The following is a 19,516-nucleotide window of genomic DNA, read 5'->3' as shown; positions in this document are numbered from 1 at the left end:
TGTACTTTGTTAGTTTTATTGATGATCACTCTAGGAAGATTTGGGCCATTTGTTTGAAATCCAAAGATCAGGTGCTTGATGTCTTTAAGGATTTCCATGCCAGAGTTGAAAGAGAAACTGGTAGAAAGCTGAAATGTGTTCGAGCAGATAATGGTGGTGAATACAGGGGTCCTTTTGAGAAGTACTGCAGGGAACATGGCATCAAGTTAGAGAAGACAGTTCCTAAGACTCCACAACAGAATGGAGTGGCTGAGAGAATGAACAGAACAATTGTTGAAAGAATTAGATGTATGCTCTCTCATGCAAAGCTGCCTATCCTTTTGGGGTGAGGCAATGAAGACTGCAGTTGCCATGATCAACCTTTCTCCATCAGTTCCTCTTGAGTTTGATGTTCCAGATAGAGTTTGGAAAGGAAAGGATGTTTCCTATGCACACTTGAGAGTGTTTGGATGCAGAGCATTTGTACATGTTCCAAGGGATGAAAGGTCTAAGCTTGATAGCAAGACAAAGCAGTGTATTTTCTTGGGCTCTGAAGATGATGAGTTTGGTTATAGGTTATGGGATCCAAAGGAGAAGAAAATTGTGAGAAGCAGAGATGTTATCTTCTTTGAAGATCAAACCATTGAAGACTTTGAACTGAAGGAGAAAACAGAGTCTACTACTTTTATTCCATCTAATTCAAATCCAGCACCTACTCCACAGTTATCTTTGATGCCTGCTAATCATGGGGGAGACTTGCAAAATGATGAAAATGATGGTTTTCTTAATGAGCCATTAGTTGGTGATCCTGAATCAGCTAATGATGATATTGATGTTATTCCTGAACAGGTTATGCAGGAAGCTCCAGATGAGCCACAATTGAGGAGGTCAACTAGACCTCGCCAACCTTCCACCAAATACTCTCCTCATGAGTATGTGCTGGTTACTGACGGGGGAGAGCCAGAATGCTTTGATGAAGCTATGTCACATGAGAAGAAAAGTGAGTGGTTGAAAGCAATGCAAGAAGAGATGAAATCCTTGCATGAAAATCATACCTTTGAGTTAGTGAAGCTTCCTAAAGGTAAGAGAGCGCTCAAGAACAAATGGGTGTTCAGGTTGAAAATTGATGAACATTGCTCACAACCAAGGTACAAGGCAAGATTGGTTGTGAAAGGTTTCGGTCAGAAGAAGGGTATTGATTTTGAAGAAATCTTTTCACCAGTGGTCAAGATGTCTTCAATCCGAGTTGTGCTTGGCTTAGCTGCTAGTTTGAATCTTGAAGTTGAGCAACTTGATGTGAAAACTGCCTTTCTCCATGGTGATTTAGATGAGGAGATCTACATGGAACAGCCTGAAGGGTTTGAAGCAAAAGGTAAAGAGCAGCTAGTTTGCAAGTTGAAAAAGAGCTTATATGGGTTAAAGCAAGCTCCAAGACAATGGTACAAGAAGTTTGATTCTTTCATGGTGGATCATGGTTATGACAGGACCACTTCTGATCATTGTGTATTTATGAAAAGGTTTCCAGATGGAAACTTTATTATTCTCCTGTTGTATGTGGATGATATGTTGATTGTTGGCCATGATGCTAAGAAGATTCAGATGTTGAAGGAAGAGTTAAACAAGTCTTTTGCAATGAAAGACTTAGGACCGGCAAAACAGATTCTTGGCATGAAGATCACACGTGACAGGAAGAAGGAGAAACTTTGGCTATCTCAGGAGAGATATGTCCAAAAGGTACTTGAGAGATTCAACATGAGCAACTCCAAACCAGTTTGTTCTCCACTTGCAAGCCACTTTAAACTAAGTTCTAAGCAGTGTCCTTCAAGTGATGAAGAAAGAGATGAGATGGAAAAGGTTCCTTATGCATCCGCAGTTGGTAGCTTGATGTATGCCATGGTTTGCACAAGGCCGGATATAGCTCATGCAGTTGGTGTGGTTAGTCGGTTCCTCTCCAATCCTGGTAAAGAACACTGGTCAGCAGTGAAATGGATACTCAGGTATCTCAAAGGTACTTCTAGTTTCAGCTTATGTTTTGGTAATGATAAACCTGTGTTGGATGGATACACAGATGCAGATATGGCTGGTGATGTTGATTCTAGAAAGTCCACATCAGGATACTTGATGAAGTTTGCAGGGGGAGCAGTCTCATGGCAATCAAGGCTGCAAAAATGTGTTGCATTATCCACTACAGAGGCTGAATATATTGCTCTTACTGAAGGGGGCAAAGAGTTGTTATGGATGAAGAAGTTCTTACATGAACTTGGCCTAGTTCAAGAGAACTTTGTGTTGCATTGTGATAGTCAAAGTGCAATCCATCTCAGTAAGCATCCTACTTTTCACTCTCGGTCAAAGCACATTGAAGTTAGATATCAATGGATTCGAGATGCTATGGAGATGAACTCATTTGTTGTTGAGAAGATCCATACTGATGACAACGTGTCAGATATGATGACCAAACCTCTACCGAGAGAGAAGTTTGAGTTTTGTAGAAGGGAAGCAGGCTTATCAGAGCCTCCTAAATTGAAGCTTACATGTTGATCGCCAGTATGGCGAATTCCTCACATGGTGCGTGAGGGGGAGATTTGTTGTGTGTGGTCCCGCACCATGTGATGGTGGGACCACCACATTAATTAGTAAGAGACAGCAAGGCAAGGCTGTCTCTTTGAATTAATAGAGGAGCTGCCACTGTAGAGGCAGTAGCAAAAACGGGAGAAAAACAAGAGAAAAGAGAAGAAGAGGCAGCAGAGCAGCCTGTGTTCTTTCTTCGATTTCCAGCTCGTTCACCGTTGGATCGGGCTGAGATTTTGACAGCAGCTTCTAGACACATTCCTCTTCATTCTGGACGGTTGGATCGAAGATTGGTGGTGTGGAAGCTGGCCGTTTTGACAGAAAACGGGGCTGTCAGTTTTGTGAGTTTTTCTCAAATAACTCTCCTTTAATCTTGTTGTAATCCGAGAATAAGTAGTTCTTGATGATATATATGTTGTATCCCTTAGTTGAATCTGAGGAAGAACAGTTGTGAACCCATTATTTGTGATAGTGGAAGTTTTTAGGTGGACTCCGGTCCCGTGGTTTTTCCCGCATCGGGTTTTCCACGTAAAAATCTTGGTGTTAATTTGTGTGATTATTTGCATTATATTTGATCATTGTTTGAATCTGTTTTTTACTGCACAAAGAGGGAAAAAGGATTGGGACTTGTGAATTGTGAATGTATTCCGCTTAATTGATCCGGTTAGTTGTCCAGAGTTTTCCCAACAAGAGTGTACTTGAAAAACAATTTCAACCACGAAAACACGAAAACAAGCGCTACTTAATTCAGCTAGACTCTCACCAATTCTGTCTCTTAACTAATCAAATTCAAAAACCAAATTGGTTCATATTCGGTTTCAATAACAGTAGTATTAGTAGTGGCTAAGGCATGTGAAAAATTCTCAAATGGGTTGGTTTCTAATTTCTCCCTCGACAAGTTGCCTGTCTATTATAGACGTTCTGGGAACGTAGGCCCCTGGGTATAGGTCTTTCTTTCTGATGGTAAAGAAATTTGCACCATCCAATATTGAATGTTCCCTGCTATGCCACTCCATAGAGATAATGCGAGACATGCAGTAGGTTTCTTATTCCAAATCTGAAGAAAGTGGAAGTGTTCCAGAATTCATAAAAGAGTTCGTCCTAACACTATTCTATAGCTATATATATATATATATATATATATATATATATATATATATATATATATATATATATATATATATGCTTGAACTACTGTAGTTTATGTGAATGGTGGACTTCCACTACTGTAGTATGTGAATGGTGGACGATGCTCTGCTATATGCTCGAACTTCTGTACGTAGTTTATGTGAATGGTGGACTTCCATGATACTCTGCTATATGCTCGAACTATTGTAGTTTATGTGAATGGTGGACGATGCTCTGCTATATGCTCGAACTGCTGTACGTAGTTTATGTGAATGGTGGACTTCCATGATACTCTGCTATATGCTTGAACTATTGTAGTTTATGTGAATGGTGGACGATGCTCTGCTATATGCTCGAACTGCTGTACGTAGTTTATGTGAATGGTGGACTTCCATGATACTCTGCTATAACTTATTAACTTGTAAGACAGTGAGAAAGAAAGTGGAATTATACTCTTGCATAACATAGCTTCATCTTTAAGTTCTGTTTTTAATAGTTGTCTACGAGTGGATGGTGTTGAGTTTGAATTTATTCCTACATGTCATCATTACATGTATAAAGAAATGATACTTGCAGGTTGTGCCCGCTTAAATGGTTAGAATTAGGGTTTTTTTTTTTTTTTTTTTTGATATGGTAGTAAAAGTTGATTTTTAAAGTGTTTTTAATTTTGAAATGTATTAAAATAATATTATTTATTTATTTTTTAATGAAAAACCAATTCAACTATAGTCCCAAATAAAACCTCAGACAGCCTTGAAGAGGCGATATTCTTGTTCTTGAAAAAAAATCATAGAAAGAATCATTAGTAAGAATTTATCATGAGTGGTTTATCCAAGATTTTAATATAAAAATACTTGTTTCTTTACAAAAAAAAAAAAACTAGAACTTATTTAACAAGCTATAAACGAGCTGAGTATCATAAATCAAATTTAAACAAAGTTTGCGTATTACAGTGAGCTCCAAAACAAAATTTAAGTTTTATTTATTTATTTATTTTTATCAAACTTTTGGCAAACAAAATAAAATCAGATAAATATAAACTAACAGAGATTTTTCTAATAATTAACCTTTATATCAATGCTGTAATTAAATTAGCCTGATTTAATACTTTATCTTATTGGTATTTCATAGTTAACTTGCATTTATATCCTGACTGCTGAAATCCAGCTTCTTCATAATCTAGATTGCTCTATTAGAACCATGGTTGTTAAACTCGCGAGTTGACTCGTAAAATCGTACGATTTTACGAGTCAACACAGATATTTAGTGTTAAATCGGGTAGAAAACTCAAAAATTAGCAAACTCGGTTAAACTCAGTCAAACTCGGTCAAACTCGGTTAACTCGGTAAACTCGGACCGAGTTTAACAAAATTAACAAAAACTACTAACACCATTCTTTTGCCTTCGCCTTCGCCTTTCTTGAAAACAACTAGTATTAACAAATCGCGTGCTTTAGTTTTCAGTGAGGTAGAAGAGAAAGTTAAATCAAAATGATTTTTATTAAAAAAAAGCGGGGTGGAAGGAGGTGGAGGAGAGGAGGAGTGGAGGAGAAGGAGGTGTTAAAGAGTGCAGCTTTTGTGAGATCTGAGGGTTCAGTGAGAATGACAACCAAGTAATGAGTAAAAGCCATGGAAATGACATTGAGTTGTTTGTCCTGATAAAGAGATGAGCTTGAAAGTGAGAGAGGAGAAGTAAAAAGAAGACTGATGATGATGATGATGATTATTTGAGAAAGAGAGTGAGAGAGATTGTGATTTTTTTTCTTTCTTTTTTAAGAATTCAAAATTATTTTAAAAAATTATTAAAAAAATCAAAAGCTTTTCAATTACAAAAAAAAATAATACGTAACATCAATGATTTCAAATAAAAAAAATTCTAAAACTAAGGTAATGGAAAAGGACCATTTGTATTGTTAGAAAGACAATCAAAATAGCAAATTAAAAAATAATATAAAATAAATATATTGTATTTATATTTAATATAAGTTTTAGTTTACATGATACACCATATTATTTGTTTTAAATTTATTAATTGTTAATTAATGAAAAATTATTTAAATTACACATGAATTTTTATTTGAACCATGTATTTAAAGATACTTGAATTATATATAAATTTTTAGTTGAACCATATATTTTCAGGTACTTGAAAAAAAAAATTTACGATTTTACATAAACAACCTTGATTAGAACCCTACCACTCACGAATATCCTGACTGCTAAAATCCAAGAAATAAAAGAAAAGTCAAGGGATAGAATTTAGTGCTAGAATATGCACAGCAGGCTTAGCAGCCATCCATTTGAGAGGACCCTACCGGTACAAAAAGAGGGAGAATGTACTCTGCTTCTTGATGTTGAAGTACAATCACTGGGCCCTACAAATCACAACCATTGGTTTAGAAAGATGTGGGACCCAATAGTCAAAGGTTGTACCGTGCACTGTGTTGCATGATAAAATCTCTGACCAAAAACCTCAAGTGCGTCCCCATCTTGTCTTTCTCCGTCGAATAGCCAAATCTGTCGCATATCTTCAAATTTCACTTGATTATTATAATTTTGAGAATTCATAATTTTATTTAATTCTCAAAAAATTATTTTAAAAGATAAAAATTGTAAGAACCACCAAAATACAAAGACCTTGTTATATTGACAGGGACATATAAAACGCCCCTTCCATGTTATATTGACAGGGTCCGTATTTATCACAATATTATTTTCTTAAATCATACCTGCCCCGTGTTTAATAATCCCCTGACATTTGGCTCATGTGCTAATGTAATTTCAAATTATCTTTTTATATAATATTCTATGAATTGTTGTCCAGCAGTTTTTCAAAGAAGATACTTATGAAATCCTAGCCCGCCATGGCTTGGCACGCCTGTGTTGCCATGCTAATTCTATCTATTGAACCGTTTATTTTTTAAAATAGTTTTTCATATTAAAATATTTTTTTTATTTTTAATATTAATATATTAAAATCATTAAAAAAATATTAATCTAATATTTTTTCAAGCTAAACATATATAAAAGTAGAAATATATAGAAACGATGTCAAATAACCTATATCTAGCTTAAATCTTTATAGCTTTATATATATATATATATATATATATATATATATATATATATATATATATAAAAAGTTGAACCAACAAATTTTCACTAAGTCCACGTAAAGCATTGTTGCTCGCATGCCTAATAAATTTCACTAAGTCCACGTAAAGCATTGTTGCTCGCATGCCTAATAAAGTTAGTGTAATAAAGTTATAAGATTGGAATGAGTTTTATATATATATAAAGCATGGTGTCCTTTTCATGTTTATACTTTTTTTTACAAGGATAAATGGGACGATTAAAATGGGATCTAATGTAAATCTAACTTTTTATTCACCTATAGGGTTCGGGCGGTCTACAAGGACCACCATGACAACAATCCATATATTTCTTATTAATGTATATGGACAACTATTTTTTAAGCATAAGTTTAGATTTAATCTCATTGAAAAAATAAAATATTCACCAAATTATAAATGTTTTCCAACACAAGGTTTGATATATATAGTCATTTAAAGGTGTTTGATGGGGTGAAAAAAATTATGGTCACCCAAGAGCATTCACTCTAAACTAGTCTAATTTTCTTTCTCTTTTTATGATTTTTTTTATATCTATGCCTTTTTTCCCCTCTTAGTTATACATTTATTTTCTCGGGGACTAACAAATTTTAATATGTAGCCTACATAGTTTTTTCCATTTCACATGCATAAAAACTTTATAGACAAACATCGTTTTTTTAATCACTAATAGTTACATTTGTGCTACGCCTACTAGCCCGTATCAACACTAATAAAAATAAATACACTTCATCACAAAAACATGATTCACCAACTTCTTATCTAATCACGTGTTAGACACAAAACATATGACACAATATCACACTAGCGACGAGCCATCTTGGTTGGCCAACAACACAATTTCTCATTTATGAAGAAAAGCCAAAGTTAGGTGTATGAATACACCTAATCTCACAAGCAAGCAACTACTATCTTTGGAGATGGACTCTCCATAATAAAAGGCCGCAAACCCTCTACCTACAGAAATTCTCAACCTATACAGAGTTTTCTAGAGCCACTTACTCTTAGATATGCAAGTTATATACTCTCATTTTTCTTTTTCTTTTTTTATATATTATCTCCCCCCACTTATAAGTACTAATTAAACTATTTAAGTGTCCCTCATCCTATAAGGGACTTACTTTTTTTTAGGAACTTTTAGACACAAGCTTAGCCCATTTCATATGTCTTAACTCAGTTTCGCAGCACACGATGAAAAACTAAATTTTTATGTGAAGTTTTTTTACAACTTCATTAGTGGTGTCATATGTGAAAACTGAATAAAAAATCCATTTCATTCTCGTTTTACACCTTTTAACAAAAATATTTTTTATGGTTGACAATACTTAAGTACAAAGAAGGGTAACCCTTCTCTCTCTATCATAGGAACTCCAGTTCCTCCGGAACTCTAACAACCTTTTAACCAAATGCCGATGATCAACAATATTATCACAAAAATACAATTATATTTGCGCATTTCTCCTCCTTCAAAATGATAAGCTCACATAAATACATTACGATGAATCCAGTTTTCTAAAGAGACATGACATAATAAAATGTAAGCGAGTAATGCTCGCACTTCTACACTCAAAAGGAGTTATACACGTTGTCCTCACACGAGCCACTCCAAACGATCCAGTCACCATCGATCTTTATTTAAGTCTCACTTACACACTAGAAAAGGAGCTATGTTGAGACGAGATCTATGATTTTACATGTAGTTGAACATAATCTAGTGGAATAATCTCTATTTTATCATAGAATACTATTCAACTCTCTAAAGATTATGTTTTTATAAAAGCTAACATAGACAACTATAAAGTACTCATAGATCCTTGAAAGCATATACAAAATATGAGAAAATTTCTAGAGCTTGTTACATAAGACACTAATGCCGTGTGCAAAGCTATTCCAATAATGCCTCACGGATCTGCACGAGCATTGTATCACAACCTAAAGTCTAGCTTTATTCTTCACGTTTTTTATCTTAACTCCAAACTAATCTCTCCCTTTAGTAAAATCATTCATGCCAAAAAGATCACCACAAAGCTCTTTATTATCACACAACAAGAAGATGAAAGTATCAAAGTCTATCTTTAACATTTCAACAAATGTATCCTTAAAGTGGAAAAACTTCTTGAACTCATCAACACAAAAGCTTTGATTAGTGGAATATACAACTATTCAATGTGGAAAATGTTATACACTATCCCCAACATGAATCTTTATAGTGTCAAACAAGTGATGAAAAATTATATCAGGGTGAAAGAAGCTTATATAATTAGACAAGACATCTATATTTCCACTCATATAAGAGAAGTCTTTTTAATGCCATTAATCTTCAACCAGAGCATCTAAAAAGATGCAAGGGGCATATTCGTGATTGCCTGACATTTCTAGAACTCATGACTACGCTTCTAACCACCATACAAACTTAGTTACTAGCTGTTATCTAAGGGAAAGAGTTTGTGCAATATGCTTCTTCCATTAAAAGTGGTGCAAACACGAGGAACCCTAACAAGTTTTTTTTTTACCATGATCATAATTATGACACCAGAGAATGTCACACCTTGAAAAAAAAAGAAAGATTAATTGCAAAAGGTTACTTTCACTAGTTTATGAGAAAAGAAAAGCAACTAGAGCTAAGAAAAAAAGTTTATGTATTTGACGTGTTGCCTGAGATCAAATAATATCCTAATTATCCCATGTATTGTATCTTTATCTTTAAAATTTTTTGAATAAAAAATAATAGTTTTTCTTTATATCTCCATTATGTTAATCTCCATGAAAAGTCTCAATGTCTCTAAATATATCTTTAGGTCCCCATAACCATTTGTCTCTAGGTATCTGCGACCACCTGTCTTCGAAAGAATTATATATTATTATCTAGAAAATATTAACAAAAATATCTTATGAGTTCACAAGAAAATGACAAACATTCAAAAGCATAGCCATAATAGTAACATTTTTATGAAAGCATGGCCACAAACATAAACTTTTACGTTACAAGTTTTTCTTTCTTTTAGCTTGTTAAAGTCTTTTATACATACATGTTTACAACACTTGAGGGAAAATTGATGGGGTAGAATTTACCAAAAACTAAATGTGGTTGCCTTCTAAGGTGACCAGATCAGGCTTGGCCTAACAAGTAGTCCAAATTTATTTCTTTTTATGATTTTTCTTACCCGCTTATCTTTCTCTCTCATATTTATACATTTATTTTTTTAAGTACTGACAATTTTAATGTGCAGCATACATATATTTTTTTCTCGCAAAGCATAAAACTTTTATAAACAAGCACCGTTTCTATCACCAATAGCTACATTTCTACCACGCGCTACCACCCACATCAACACTAATGAAAAACAGACTCTCCACAATAAAGGTCACAAACTCTCCATTCACATAAACTCTCAACACATACAAGCTTTCTCATAGTCATATAAAGCCAGCTACACCTAGATATGTACACCAAAACCTTTTTTTTCCCTATACATTGTCTTCTATCCACATACAAGTACTAACTTAAATATTGAAGAGTTTTTATTTCATGATGAACTTATTTTTTCAAAAACTCTTAGGCACAAACTCGGATTAATTTACATGTCTTGGCCCAGTTTCACAGTAGACAATGGAAAGTTCAATTTTTATGTAAAGTTTTTTTATGACTTCATCAATGTTATGATTACAATGCCTTCAAATTTATAAAAATAATATTTATAATACAATAAATATAAATACTTAATAGTTAGTAATTCCTTAAACAAATATTTATAACTTAAATAATATTCCTTTTCTTCTCAAAGCTAAAAATATATATTTTTTAATAAAATTAATCCTAATTATTCCTAACTTATTTTGAAAGTGACAACGTATATTCAAGTTGTAATTCTACAATAACATTAATAACTAGCATAATTATGATATAATTAATTAATTTACTGAATATAAAAAAAAAATATTATAAGATAATATATAAAAATATATAATAATTTATAACTTAAATACACTATAATTATGAAATTAACCGTAGAAATTGTCCATCCAATCCAGCACGTGGTGAGCAAGCTCATGACCATCCATGGAGCTGGAAGAAATCAAGCACGAAAATTTTGTTGTATAATAAAATAATAAAAAAAACCTTTCCCTACTCGCAAATCCTTAGGTGGAACACACATGCCAAAAAAAAAAAAAATACAAGGGGGCGTCTGTTCATTTCTCAAGCTCCAAACAGAAGACTGAGAGCCAGGGAAATGTCACTATAAAGACAGGAGTGAGCTTATATTGAGTGTGTATCTGCGACCGAGAGTCTTACAAATCCTACAAATTGTGCCGAAGCAGTTTATAAAGCACAGGCTGAAACCGGTGAACTCTGTCTCTTCATTTGCATCTTGTGCTACTGAGGTTAGTTTCTGTTCTTTTTATCACCAAAAGATCCTCTCTTTTTCTGTTTTCCTCTGATGGGTTTGTTTGATCTACGTTAATCTTGGTTTCCTAATCATTAAATCTGAATCCAGATTGCGTTGTTGTGATTGAATTGCTGTAATATCTACTTGCTTCTCTCAAAGTTTCCTTCTTTCTTCCAAATTTTGCCTGTTTCAATGAAAACACAGTTTACAGTGGGAGTTAGCCATGGCGGGTTCGTCTTCTGTGCAGCCACAGTTCATTTCCAGCACTGGAAATAGGAGTTTCTCTAATGCACCATTGATTGAGAATTCAGATCCTGAACAAATTATCGTGCCTGATGTAAGTTTTCTTTTAAACTATCAATACTACTATTGATTCTCATTAGAGTTGCCATGTTTGCACTTACTCCATTTTTATTCTATCTCTATTATAATTTAATGAGAGATTTTTATAGACAGAAAGTGATGCCAAAGAAAATATGAATACACACGTGTGTACATGTATATACGTGTGCCAAAGGAATCTGGCCCGAAAATATCCCGACTCAGAAACAAAAAAAAAAAAATTTGTATGTATGCATGTGGGTTTGTGTGTTTCTATGTGTTTCAGACTAGTACGAGGTTCATGTCTTTCATGTCTGGCATTCCTGTGGGACCCATCTCGGGGAGCCACCAATATATGAACTTGCATATGTTGAAAAATTTTGCGTTTGAATTTATGTATAATATTTGCTTGTGTGTTGCATTTGGTGTCTTCCATTTGTTTGAATTAAGCTCTCATCATGAGTGCGTGAAAAGATGGTGTTTGTGGTAAGGAATTGAGATAATTGAATGACTTTTGAGGTTAGTAAAGATGATGTAAGCTTGTTTTATAGAAACAAAGAGTCAAATGGTGTTTTAGGAAGCAAATTTAAGTGATAATTACTGCTTAGTGTCATGGTGTAATTACTTAATTCAATTCAAATTTGTTTTCTCTTCTTTTGTTTCTCTATTAAGGTAGGGAACAACTTGCACAGCTGAAACATGGTATCTAAATATCATAGTATTCAACTGACCTGATATCATCATTGTAGTTGTTTTATTTTTTTTCTGTCTCTTTCAATTTGATTGGCAGACTTTCAATTACTTTTCTATTTCCATCTTTGACTTTATAGAAATGAGACGGATAAGATAAAAAGTTTAATAGTTCTGTTACACTCAATTATATCATTGATGATGTTAGTCTAGTTATAAATTCCAAGGCTGTATTATTATTTTGAACTTACCTGTAAGAATATGATGAGGTTTATTTTGTATCTGAAAGTGCAAGAGATTTTTTTTTTCATTTTTATTCAGTCATGCATTTCTGTTGTTTCTTCGATATCCTAATGACAGTTAGGGTGACATAAGCATTCAAACTATGTACTTGACATTTGACAAGGACTTTGAGCTTCCCATGTCTTCCAAAAGGCTTGTGGGTATGAACAAAACTGGAACTTTTATGTGTTTCTCACCTTTAGATTATCCTGAGAAAGGCAGTGACTCCAGCAGCGTGTATTGGGAAGGTCTTTTTTGTCTTGTTCTCCTTTATATAGCTCACGTCCTCAAACAAAGTCATGACTTGTAGTTATGGAAATTCTTAGCGATTAGTGTTGGCATCTGTCTGGCAAATAAATGTTTGAATGTTTGATTAGTAGTGGACGATATTCAAATGACATGACAAACTTTTGAGAACTCTATGGGCTGATGAATTGGAGAATTTTGTATGAGCATGCACGTGATGGCTAGAAAGGCGAATAATTTTAGGTTAAAGCATGGGAAACTCTTCTTCTAACAGTCACATAGATAGGTTGTGCCAGCAGATAGTTTGTTTGATATGCTTTCATGTTGTGGAAAAGTAGCATGATTTAGTGCAACGAGGAATGCAAAGCATATTGCAGCTTGCAAACTATGATAATGTTACCAAAATTGACTTCAACATAAGCTCTTTTCTTAACAAAGAGATCAATACTATGTCTCTGTATATGATATGAAATAAATTGAATATACTCATCTATCGAGGCATAAATGTTTCATGTATAATTTTATTATTCATCAGAATCTTGGGTGCCAGTGGTTCTCAGCCTTAACATGTTCCTATCAGGCATTCTGGATGTTTCTAGCATGAAACTTGTGATTGATAATATGCCTATGTGCTTCATTGCTTGTCTTTATCAAATTGCTTTAAATGTGAAATGCTTGATTGAAGGTCCATGTGTACTTTGTTTATGCAGAGGAAAAGCTGGAAAAACCTATTTGCATACATGGGTCCAGGGTTCCTTGTTTCAATTGCATACATTGACCCTGGAAATTGTAAGATCAAAAGCATTTCTTTGTGATGCTGCTTGTAACATGGTTAGAAATAATGACAAGTGCTGAATATTTTGTTTTAACTTGCAGTTGAAACTGACCTGCAGTCAGGAGCGCAATACAAGTATGAGGTCTGCCTTTTATCTTAATTCAGTTTGTTTTCCCTCTTGATTTCAGCCTTTGAAATTTGTCAAAATGTAATGTTATCAAAGAAGAGATCTGGAGCATCATGTGGTGGAATACCATAGAAAGTCGTGTTAGAGGATAAATTGGAATTTTGCACTTCAATGAATTTTACGGAACACAGTAGCTAATATTTATGACACATTTTCCTCTGGATTCCTCCCCTGAAAAAAAGGATCCAGAATGATGGCTATATCATGTGGCATAGTGCGTCAAGGGTCTCAGGTCTTTTGATGGACACCTTTTTGAAAGTGAAAATCTAGAGCCTGCAGAAAGTTTCTAGCATGTGGATTTGTTAGGTTTTTTTTTTTTTTTTAAATTTGTTTTGTGTACTGTTGCTTTTCCTGAGGGACTTCCTTTTAAAAAACTTGCAGTTACTTTGGATCATATTAGTAGCTTCATGTGCTGCTCTTATTATCCAATCTCTTGCAGCAAATTTGGGTGTTGTCACTGGTATGTGAAATCTAAACTTGCTAATTTGTTCTACATCTTCTCCACTGTTTAAGTATTAATACAGATATTTTTTTCCCAAAATTATCTTTCTCGTTGCAGGAAAACATTTAGCAGAACACTGTAGGAATGAATATCCTAGAATACCAAACTTCATCTTGTGGGTCCTTGCTGAAATTGCCATAGTTGCATGTGACATTCCTGAAGGTGAGGGTATCTCTGGTTTGCTTTGAGCATTACATGGTATAATGAAGTCATTGCTCCAAGCATCAAACACATGGTGCACATGCATGTACTTAGCACCCCACTCTTGTTTTCAACTGATTTTATTTCTTAGAGGAAAATTATGGCCAAAATGCTGGTGTATTAAAAGAGAGCAGCCTGTTTCTTTCATGTTAATAATCAATGTTTGGTACCAAAAAATGCTTCCATCTCCTTCCAGTGATTGGGACAGCCTTTGCGTTGAACATGCTCTTCAAAATTCCGGTATGGATTGGTGTTCTTCTGACTGGCCTCAGCACTCTTGTCCTTTTAGCACTACAGCAATATGGGGTACTTTGATTTCTTCCCAATTGCTATATGTTTTCAACACTGTCTTGACGTTTCACTTATCCAGAAGAAGAATTTGCTCTTGCTACTACATTTCTATTATGTTGAATTAAACCATGTTAGTCCATCTTGTTTTCCTTGTACAGGTTCGGAAGCTTGAACTCTTTATTGCTTTTCTCGTGTGTACCATAGCTGGATGCTTTTTTGCAGAGCTTGGCTACGCAAAGCCTGATGCGAAGGAAGTTCTGAAAGGGCTCTTTGTTCCCCAATTAAAGGGAAATGGTGCTGCTGGTCTGGCAATTTCACTTCTCGGTGCTATGGTTATGCCGTATGTGTTTTATGTTCAATCTATTCATGTTTTCTTGCATTTGTAAAACCCCTCTTAAATTTGCCAGGCTTTTATGACATCCTTGCAGGCACAATCTCTTTCTCCATTCAGCATTGGTGCTTTCAAGGAAAATCCCACGATCTATGCATGGCATCAAGGTAAATATGATGAGTAGACTACTTTGAGCTTGCTTGTGCATGTACTTGAGAAAAACCTTAAGTTTGTTTTCATGTATGTGCATGTTAATGTGTAGTTCAAGTGTTCAAAAGTGCTTTGATATTAAAAGGGTTGAGTCATTGGGAGTTGGCAGTTCTGAAGCCTCTTTAGAAAGATTATATGCATGTGCTACATTCGTGCTCTTGTCTACTAGTGGATTTCCCTACTGTTTTTTTGGTCTTTGTAAACTGCAGGATTAACTAACATAATCACAAAATAAATTCATTGTTTAGCCTTCTGGTCAGTGAGCTTTTAGCCATTTTAGTGTTATTTGTTACCTTCCTACCTGTTTTCTCATGCATGCTCTCTGGCATATGTAGAAAATAGCCTCTTTGGGAAGAATCTTCAAGCAAACTAATTAGTTAATTGTATAGACCTGATTTAATTTCTGTTCTGGCCAGTTTCTTTTAAGCTTAAAATTTTGGGTGCACTTTTCAGAATGATAAATTTTAAAATCACTGGTAAAATGTTAAAAATTTTGACATCCAGAATGAACTTCTTGAAATATGGATCTACACTGTCAATTTATTAACAGGCAGCAATGAATGCCATTCTTGTTCACAGGATGCTTGCAGATTTTACATGATAGAAAGTGGCTTTGCTCTCGTTTTGGCCTTTCTCATCAATGTATCTATCATTTCCGTGAGTGGTGCAGTTTGCAACTCACAAAATATAAATGCTCAAGATCAAGAAAAATGCAAGGACTTGGACTTGAACAAAGCTTCCTTTCTTCTTGAAGTATGCAACTCAGCAACATTTTCAATAATCTGATTGTCCTGTCAATTCTGAGATGGTTTTCTACTATTATAACATATTGTGATTTTTCAATTTCCTCAGTGCTCTATTGATCCAGATATTTTTTTTCATGATAGTGCCATTGTGGTTTCTTGCTTGCAGAATGTATTAGGTAGTTGGAGTTCGAAACTTTTTGCAATTGCATTGCTGGCATCAGGTCAGAGCTCTACAATAACAGGAACTTATGCAGGGCAGTATGTCATGCAGGTATTTGAGAGTCACTCTAAGAAATTCTTATTTCTCAATGTCAGCACATGAGTTTCTGACTAGAAAGCAGTCGCTTTGAACTTAAGAAATAGACTTTGTGGTAGCATTCTTAAATTTTGTTGCAGAGTTTTAGATGTTCTGCAATTCAAATTGTCATTGTTGTTTCTTTTGCTTCCTGGGGCTGTTTTGTCACTCATTATTCCTTTCATTTCTTACTGCAGGGATTTCTTGATTTACGATTGACACCATGGTTAAGGAACTTCTTAACTCGAAGCTTAGCCATAGTCCCTAGTTTAATTGTTGCAATCATTGGGGGCTCTTCCGGAGCTGGAAAGCTGATTATTATTGCATCGGTATGATCTGTTTGACACAAATACTATGCTTTCAGAACAAGACATTCATTTATTTCTCAGATCTATATCTGTGCAGTGGACAGAATATAAACACCGCCAGAGCGATTGCAGAAAGTAACATTAAATTTAAACTTGTGGCAGTTTCAATGTTTAATTTCTCTTGTCGAGTCAGTGATGTTTTGGAATGTTGCCTTTTTCTTTGGGAAGTAATGATATTCTATGATGATGATGTGCAATAAAAAATACTGCTTTTGTTGTGGTTTAAATATATTTCCCTGCTCATTGTCCCAAATGGGAGAAGGTGCTGCTTTGCAAGTCCCAGTTAATAATTTCATGCATAATCATGTCAGTGAATTATTTTCTTATCTAGAAATAAAATCTTAACATGGTTGACATTTAGGATGTCTTTTATTTTAATGGCTCCCTTTTTGTGATTCACTTCTACCATCTAATGCGATCTTGTGTGAGAGAGCCATTAGTTATAATGCACCTTGTTCCATACCATTTTTTATATAGTAGAAATGGATTCTTTTTTCTTTTTTCTTTTTCCTTTATTCTTGTTTTTTTTTCTGATAAGTATTTCCTGTCATCCGAAGCTAGACTTTTAGCTGTGATAACAAGAAACTTAACGTCATTAAAGCTATATGGTTTCTGGGATGCTCAGTAGAAACATGAAGCAATGACTTTGCTGTTAACAAACTGTATTACATCACTTCCCATTGTTTCCACCAGAGGCAATTCTCTGGAAATCATGCTTTCTTGTGTGAACATTAAGTCCAGCTTTTAGTTAAAAAAAAAAAAAGCAATCTTTTTGCAATCTCGTTCTGTTGTTTTACAGTCCAATAGAATCAGGGTAAAAACTCCTGTTATCTCTTTGCATTTCTAGCTCACTTTTCATGTTGTATTGCAGATGATTCTATCTTTTGAGCTCCCTTTTGCTCTCGTTCCACTTCTCAAGTTCACAAGTAGCAAAACCAAGATGGGGATACATGCCAACTCAACTACGGTATTACCTTTACTTGATCAGTGCTTACATTGTTTGTTTTAAGTTTTGTTCAGCATTAAATTTGAAGATTTCAATTTAGGTTCAGAATGCCATGACTATCTTCAGCACGGTTTACTCTTGAAAATATCTCAATAAGATCATCAAAGAAATATTTATAATATCCATTAAAACAGTTGTCTTCGCATGCCATGCTTGAAATATGTTGCGTTTATTCTGCATATATACCATTTTATTTTATTTTTAATCATCAATTAATATAATCCTCCTCTGCAGATTTCAAGTATTACTTGGGTCATTGGTTTTCTTATCATGGCAATAAATATATACTACCTTGCATCTAGCTTCATCAAGATTCTTCTTCATGGCCATCTAAAGCTTGTAGCTGCCATCTTTCTTGGAATATTTGGATTTTTGGGCATGGCAGTGTATTTGGCTGGGGTTGCATACTTGGTGTTACGTAGAAACAAGGAGGCTACACATCTTGTAGCACTAACATCTGAAAATCCGCAAATCGCCAACGAGTCTGGTAATGCAGGACTGTGCAGTCTCCCTAGAGAAGACATAGCATGCATGCAGTTGCCTCAGAGGAGGAGTAATGCAAATGATTTGTAAATCATAGGGCAAGTGATATCTCAAGGTCACTAACTTCTAGTAACTGAAATAACACTAGAGACGAGGTTATAATCTATTTCCTTTTCTAATCCACAATTTGCTTCTGTCTTACCACTGTTATGTGATGACCGAACATCTTTGCGGACCAAACAGCTATGCTGAATAAACCATGAGCTTGAGATATTCAGAGAGCATGTCACCACGCATTTCCTTCCCGCATCCACTCTTGCAGAACTTCTTTCGTAGAACTATGCGAAATGCAAAAAAAATTCAGTGTGGCTATGGATAATTTGTTTTGTAGATTAACTTATTTATAGACTGGGCTAATAAATACATGACATATTTTTGGATGCATTCATGATTTAACATCCATTATCTTGTAGGGCTCAATCATTTTCATGCATGGGTTAAGTTTCTACCGACTTTACTTTATCACGAAATTGACCTGTTGATGACTGGCAACATGTTTGGTAAATCGGCAAATCAACAAGGTAGATTTATTGATGTCACCAAAACAACACAGCGTCATGTATGTTTTTTTACGAGTTTGAGTTTTTATTTTTGTATTTTAAATTTTTTTTAAAAAAATTTTAGTTTTTCCTTTGTTTTAGAGTTTTTTTTAGTATTTTTAGATTATTTTAATGTAAAAAATAAATTGTAAAAAATAAATAAAATATTATTTTGATATATTTTAAAATAAAAAACAATTTTTATCATAATATTAAATATTAAATGGCTTTAAAAATATTTATTTTTATATTTTTTTTTACATTAGCATATCAAAATTATAAATAAATATTGAGAAAAAACATTAATTTAATAATTTTTCAAATCAAATATATTTTTAAAATTTCAAATGTGAAAACAAATTATATGAAAAAAATAAATAGATGAATAAAATAATAAAAATAGAAAATTGAAATAAAAATAAATGAACTTAAAATGTAAAAGATTGTTAATTATCCTCACAATTAAAATTTTGGTGCATTAACTGTTAAAAAACAAGTTGATTTTTTTTTTATCAAAATATTATAAAATGACCAAATAACTTCTAAAAGATAATAAATGCATGGAATAGATAAGCAAAACATCTTAGTATTAAAAAGGTTCAATAGAAAAAAAATCATTTATATCACGCAATTCTATTTGATTTCAGTGTCGGTAAAAAATAAACATTAAGCGAAATGTATTGCTTTTAGTCATAAGTAAATATGTTCTTTATATTTTATTTTATGATTTATTATAAACGAATATTGATGGATAAATGTCCAGGATTTTCAGAAGAAAAATTTCACTTAA

At 33.9% G+C, this 19,516-nt stretch overlaps 1 protein-coding gene across 1 annotated transcript; it reads left to right on the top strand.

The window, feature by feature from the left end:
• The first annotated feature begins 10,995 nt into the window (after positions 1 to 10,995).
• On the top strand, positions 10,996 to 18,400 carry LOC133695010 (metal transporter Nramp1). Its single transcript, XM_062116742.1, has 14 exons — positions 10,996 to 11,188; positions 11,398 to 11,530; positions 13,443 to 13,521; positions 13,609 to 13,649; positions 14,076 to 14,154; positions 14,254 to 14,358; positions 14,594 to 14,703; positions 14,847 to 15,028; positions 15,117 to 15,186; positions 15,809 to 15,982; positions 16,142 to 16,246; positions 16,468 to 16,599; positions 17,510 to 17,605; positions 17,879 to 18,400. The coding sequence occupies exons 2-14, from the start codon at positions 11,417 to 11,419 to the stop codon at positions 18,215 to 18,217; spliced, it is 1,626 nt and encodes a 541-aa protein (XP_061972726.1). The 5' UTR covers positions 10,996 to 11,188; positions 11,398 to 11,416; the 3' UTR covers positions 18,218 to 18,400.
• Positions 18,401 to 19,516: the final 1,116 nt, after the last annotated feature.

The sequence above is a fragment of the Populus nigra genome, chromosome 1 (assembly GCF_951802175.1).
Source record: "Populus nigra chromosome 1, ddPopNigr1.1, whole genome shotgun sequence".
In the NCBI taxonomy this organism is placed as follows: Eukaryota; Viridiplantae; Streptophyta; class Magnoliopsida; order Malpighiales; family Salicaceae; genus Populus; species Populus nigra.
Note: the sequence above shows the minus strand (reverse complement) of the source record. Positions and strands in the feature narration are given on the sequence as shown.

Coding starts and splice junctions, on each gene's coding strand:
- LOC133695010 (XM_062116742.1), top strand. CDS start 11,417: ATGGCGGGTTCGTCTTCTGTGCAGCCACAGTTCATTTCCAGCACTGGA. Junction 14,704..14,846: donor TAGCACTACAGCAATATGGG/GTACTTTGATTT, acceptor TTCCTTGTACAG/GTTCGGAAGCTTGAACTCTT. Junction 15,187..15,808: donor GATCTATGCATGGCATCAAG/GTAAATATGATG, acceptor TCTTGTTCACAG/GATGCTTGCAGATTTTACAT.